At 34.8% G+C, this 6603-nt stretch overlaps 1 protein-coding gene across 1 annotated transcript; it reads left to right on the top strand.

Moving 5' to 3' along the window:
* Positions 1-6201: 6201 nt before the first annotated feature.
* On the top strand, positions 6202-6380 carry LOC121466685 (60S ribosomal protein L39-like). Its single transcript, XM_041680464.1, has one exon. The coding sequence runs from the start codon at positions 6202-6204 to the stop codon at positions 6355-6357; it is 156 nt and encodes a 51-aa protein (XP_041536398.1). The 3' UTR covers positions 6358-6380.
* Positions 6381-6603: the final 223 nt, after the last annotated feature.

Raw genomic sequence — 6603 nt, 5'->3', positions numbered from 1 at the left:
ATCCCTAAGATTGTTAAAAATCATTTGTCTAATTAGATTCCTTTTGTAGTTGTGGAAATTGTATCATCCCAAAGAGGAACTTCCTGTGAATTCCACTTTGTTCACCACTACAACTTACAAAACAGCAACAGCACCTCTTGAAAAGCATTAATCTGCTACATACATACATATATATGTTTGGTTCCTTACTCTGATTATGTGATTATGTAAAAGGTAGAAGAAATATTTTCCAAATAAGCACCAAGTCATCCCTTCTCATTCACTCTAGATGTAAGCAGACTTGTCCTGTACATCAATATTCCCTTTGATTTATTTTATAAAAAAACATTCCTATCTCAGAAGCATCTATTATATAATGAAATTTGTTGTTAATCTAACCTTAAAGATTTTGTTGCAATTGCCAGTGGATGGGTTTTTGCTTTTCATTATGTTACCAGTTTTGCTATAAAAAGTTTTAGCAAACATTCTTTATATAAATCAGTGGTCACTTGTCTCAACGTTAAACAATTATGTAGATCTATTCAGTTTATAAATTATGACATAATGGCTTAAGTAATTATTTCACCATCATGATTAATCACTGCAGAAAGTTTCCTAAATTGTTTCTATAATCCAGTAGCTTTAATACCAACATTTCTGTAAATATTACATTAACATCTAATAAATGAGTAAAATATGCAATGTTGCTATGAACTTCATTAAGCAGAATGTATAGACAGACCATCAAACAGAAAAAACAAACGTGGTTCCAATATAAAAGAATTACATAAGCAATTTAATTAAATTATAAGACATGAAGAACATCTAGTTGAAATTAGAAATTTAGTAGACATATGCACGGCACTAATTTAGAACAATATAAACTAAGTGATATAGCAAATGAAATATCAACCAAGATTATGTACGTAAAACTAAGGAACTACAAATGACCAATGATCAGTTACAAAAGTTGTCAAGCTTCAACAAATATTTTACCATTTGGATTGATAATTATTTAAGCAAATGCATACTGACCACAGTCATGGTTAGTGTGAATAAGGAAAAAAAAATAGACAACCTAGGAATTCTATTCCTTTCTTTCTTTGTTTCTTTCTTTTCTTTCTTTCTTTCTTTTTTTCTTTCTGACAGAGTTTCTCATTGTAACACTTCTGGCTGTCCTTGAACTTGGCTTGTAGACTAGGTTACCCTCAAACTCACAGAGATACACCTTCCCCTTTCTCCAGAATGCTGTAATTTGACTATTATGTTCTTCTTAATAAAAAATAAAAGTCTGCTACAAATATTTTTTTGACAGTTAACATGTAACTAAGCATGCACTTCTTTAGCCAGGTCACTGTGAATCTACAGTATAGAGGGTATGCATACATCACAATAGCCTTTATTCTCAAAGGAGGCTTTGTAAAATACACATTATTTCTAGCAGAAGGTTAACGTTACTGATTTCTAACAAAACTAACTTTAAACAAATACCAGTTTGAAGAGATAAGAAGGAATAATCTGTTTTTTTTTTTTTTTTTTTTTTTTTTTTTTTTTTTTTTTTTTGGTTTTTAGAAACAGGGTTTCTCTGTGGTTTTGGAGCGGAGCCTGTCCTGGAACTAGCTCTTGTAGACCAGGCTGGTCTCGAACTCACAGAGATCCGCCTGCCTCTGCCTCCCGAGTGCTGGGATTAAAGGCGTGCGCCACCACCGCCCAGAATAATCTGTACATATTAAAGAAACAATGTATCATGATGATGCTTCAACTCTAAGAACATACAAACTTATTTATAGTTTTTCTTCAAAATTCTACTAGATGGGATAAAACCGGACTTGCTGAACATAGCGGACAATGAGGACTACTGAGAACTCAAGAACAATGGCAATGGGTTTTTGATCCTACTGCACGTACTGGCTTTGTGGGAGCCTAGGCAGTTTGGATGCTCACCTTACTAAACCTGGATGGAGGTGGGCGGTCCTTGGACTTCCCACAGGTCAGGGAACCCTGATTGCTCTTTGGGCTGACGAAGGAGGGGGACTTGATTGGGGGAGGGGGAGGGAAATGGGAGGCGGTGGCGGGGAGGAGGCAGAAATTTTTAATAAATAAATAAATTTAATATAAAAAAATTCTACTAGAAAGAACACCAGAGTTTAACCTCGGTGCTTATGTGGTAGTTAATTCCAGTATACCACCTCACCAATGACAGGTCTTCTGGCCAAAATTAAACAGGAAAACTAGACATACCTGTCTTCTGCAGAACATTCAATGATAACAAGAATATATATTCCTTTTAGTAGTCTATGGAACTATGTCAATTTTTATATTATATTAGGACACAAAGAAAATATCAACAAATATAAGATAACAGAATAGCATTCTGTATTAAATCTGATTAAGATGGAGAATCAAAAAAATTGCTAGTTATTAACAGCAATAATAACTGTAGAAAGTAAACTGCCACACACTCTTGAATGATAACTCAGTCAAATAAATTCAAACAATCTTGAAATTGTATTAAAATGAAAATGCAACATAGTAAAACCTATGAAACACAATAAAGACACTTTTTTGAGGAAAGGTTTTAGTTCTAAGTACTTATATTAAAATTTTGAAATATCTCAAGTTAATAATTCAATATTGAACCTGAAGACTTGGCAAAAGAACAAATTAAACAAACCCCAATCAATAACTACACTCAGAGTAGAGATTAGTGAATTTAAAAGAAAGAAGCCAAAGCAATAGAAAAAAAATTGTAAAATGAAGAGTTGGTTCTTTGAAAAGATAAATAAGTTTCAGGATCTCTTACCCAAACTAATTGAAGAAATAGGGAACCCTGAAATTAATAAAAGTAATTAATAAAATAGAAATAAAACATAGACATTCATAAAGATATCAATGAGCTTTAAATTCATAAAGACATATTTTAAAATCCTATATCCCATAAACTTAAAAAAGAAAGACTTCTTAGAAGTATATAGCATACCGAAATTTAAAAAGACAGAATAAATAAATTAAACAGCTTCATAGCCATCAACCAGATTGAAGTGATAATAAAAGTCTCTAACACCATTACCAATTCAGTTCTTCCATACAACATGAAGACTTCCCACCAAGCCAAATATCCTATATCATTTCCCAGGGCCTATCCTAATGAACTTGCCTGACTCTATCCATCTAGACATCCTATACAACCCACAGATCTAGCAAAGATGGCCAAATCCGACTGGATGATAAATAGTGTCTTCAATAAAAGGTTCTGTGAAACTGTATGTCTACAAGCACAGATGTAATTAGATATCTTCTTTTTAAATTTTACAAAAATTTGTCCAACTTAAACAAAGAACTAAAATGAAATCTGAAACTGCTAGAAGAAAAAGACTTGACCCTAGAGGGGCTCCCAAGTGCCCAAGATGAGGTTCCCAGTTAGTTCCTTGGGCAGCTGAGGATTGGGAACCTGAAATGACCCTATCCTATAGCAATACTGGCGAATATCTTGCATATCATCATAGAACCTTCATCTGGTGATGGATAGAGATAGAGACAGAGACCCACACAAGAGCACTGGACTGAACTCCCAAGATCCCAATGAGGAGCAGAAGGAGGGAGAACATGAGCAAAGAAGTCGGGACCACGAGGGGTGCACCCACCCACTGAGACAGTGGAGCTGATCTATTGGGAGCTCACCAAGGCCAGCTGGACTGTGACTGAAAAAGCATGGGATAAAACCGGACTCTCTGAACATGGCGAACAAGGAGGGCTGATGAGATGCCAAGGACAATGGCACGGGGCTTTGATCCTACTTAATGTGCTGGCTTTGTGGGAGCCTAGCCAGTTTGGATGTTCACCTTCCTAGATATGGACGGAGGGGGGAGGACCTAGTACTTACCACAGGGCAGGGAACCCGAACTGCTCTGTGGACTGGAGAGGGAGGGGGAGAGGAGTGGTGGGAGGGGGAGAAGAGTGGGAGGAGGGGGAGAAGGGTGGGAGGAGGGGGAGAAGGGTGGGAGGAGGGGGAGGGAAATGGGAGGCTGGGAGGAGGTGGAAACTTGATTTTTGTTTATGTTTTTTTTCTTTTCTCAATAAAAAAAAAACAAGAAAAGAAAAAAAAAGAAAACATAGACAGTGCTGTAGTGGATATAAGTAAAGGGAAAGACTTTCTAAACAAGAATTCCCTTGTCTAAGAACTGAGGTCAACAAGTGACAACCTTGACATTGTAAAATTAAAAAAGATTCTGCACAGCTAAAGGAAAAATAAAATTAAAACAGTGAGTGGTACCACGTTTATCCAACATTTAAAAAGTACTTACCCTCCTTAGTCATGAACTTAATACAGATTTAAATTATTTAAGATTTCATGTACTCTTACATATGTACATATAAAGAAGACCAGCTGAAGTAGAGATACCCAGCTTTATGGGATCCAGTAATAACAAGATTCTTGACATTAAGTTTCACAGCTAACCATTGTTGGATTAGCTGGAGTGCACCCTGTTTGAAATTCCAATAAATTATATCAATCACAGAACTAATTACACAGACACACAGACACACACACACACACACACACAAGCACGTGTGTGTGTTCAGAAGGTGTATTGCTTCTATACATACTATAGAAAGTATATATAGTGACTTTAGAGAATCCTGAGTAGTACATTTTTTAAACATCTATGCTTATACCCATAGATATAGGCTACTGTAAGTCTTGAGAGAGAAACTTATTTTTGTAGTAAAGAAAAGTGGATGGAAGGATACTGAAGATACTGAGAATAAGACACATGTCAACATTGTCCCACTAAGAATGATTTCTCATTTCTAAATGAGATATCTGTATTAGTACCACAACCACAGAGGCTCAGAGGATATCATAGAAGAGCTACGATAGAAGACCTAGGAGAAATGTCTGGTGCTGTTTTCAGGCCATGACTTTGATTTCTAGGCAAGAAATACCTCATAAAAGCTAGCATTTCCTATACAAGATCTGCACAAGATCAAGTCAACAAAATTTTGGAATAAATTTGAGTAGATGATAGTACAACACTACTCTTTACTGAGGAACTCTTGACATTGGAGAGCTGCTTGGGAAGGAAGGATCATTCTTACTGGAGGATTTCACCAATGGTTGGTTTCCCATGCTCAACTAGATGTCCTCACACCTATATAGGAATATGCAGCAGTAACTGGGCTTAGTGGATTAATAAAAAAAATGAATGTGACATGTTGGAGCAAAACCGGGAAGTGAAAATTAGAAAGTTAAAGTAGATACGAATATATTTCAAAATATACATGAAAGAAGCTATAGAAGAAAAGAATATAAAACTTTATATAATATTTTTAAATATAATCTGTTTTTCATGGTGATAGAAATGTCTAAAAATCATATAATTTCAAAGGATTAGAATGGAAGAAGTAGTATTTGTTGCTAAAGAACACTGACAATGTTGTAAAACTGACCACTCAACAAACTTTTTTGATGTTACATGATTTTAAAGGAATATTTTATGTGGTTTTCACAATTATATGCATTAAAAAAAATAAAATGGCTCCCCATATCAAGGCTAGTCCCTTTAACAAAGTCAGTGATCCTAAACCAACTACTATAAGGCAGTAATTTACACGCTCTAAAGAGAGTATCACTATCTCCTAATTAGAAGTATGTAGAAAAATGCCACTAATGTACTAGGACCAGACACAGAGATACATTTGAGTATGTATCAGCAATGTCTTGTACTTTTCTCTGAATCAGGATATATTGTGACAAATTGGATAAATTCACACATCAACTTCTCCTTCAGAGAAAGAAATCTTATTTACATCATAGTTTCCAGTCAGACCTTGTTCAGATATCTATTGTATTTTTGTGAATGTGTCATTGATTTTGATACTTAAACCAGTCTGTGTCAATCCTATTCACATATTCCTCAAAAGGAAATAATTTCTTTGGAACCCAAAATATTCAATGATTCAAGTAAGATAAAGAAGAAAATAAAAGAAGGAACAAAATAGAAAGAAAAATTTAAAATATATTTTCATATTATTCTAGTATGCTATATGGCATGATACTTAAAAATTTGGAAGTACCTGTTTCTTTAGAAAATAAAATGATCATGCAGAAGCAATTTCCTTCAATCAACATCATTACTAACTTTGGTTTTTAAAAAATTTGAAATACTCTTCACCTTTCCTTCTCCATAGTGCGCCACCTGCCCGCCTAGCCTTCTCGCCATGTCTTCTCACAAGACTTTCAGAATCAAGCGATTCCTTGCTAAGAAACAAAAGCAAAATTGTCCTATTCCTCAGTGGATTCGGATGAAAACTGGCAACAAAATCAGGTACAACTCCAAGAGAAGACACTGGAGGAGAACAAAGCTGGGTCTGTAAGGAGTCAACAATGAATGGCAAAACAATTAATAATGAATCGTGATCCTTGATGAGTGTTACAAGATGAAGTTCAACATTTTCAATCTGGAGACTTGATCATGTTTAAGTTGGGAGTGGTTTCTCCAGTAATAAAATGTAGAACCTTTTGAAAAAAAAAAAAGATTTGAAATAAGTACAAAGAGTATTTTTCTTTCTATCAAGTTTTAAAAATGAATATTATCATCTCATGTAAGACATATAAATATG

This window comes from Microtus oregoni, unplaced genomic scaffold (genome assembly GCF_018167655.1).
Source record: "Microtus oregoni isolate MIOR12 unplaced genomic scaffold, Mior012 000034F_ref0000314, whole genome shotgun sequence".
Taxonomy (NCBI): domain Eukaryota; kingdom Metazoa; phylum Chordata; class Mammalia; order Rodentia; family Cricetidae; genus Microtus; species Microtus oregoni.
This window is presented reverse-complemented; position numbering and strand designations above follow the sequence as displayed.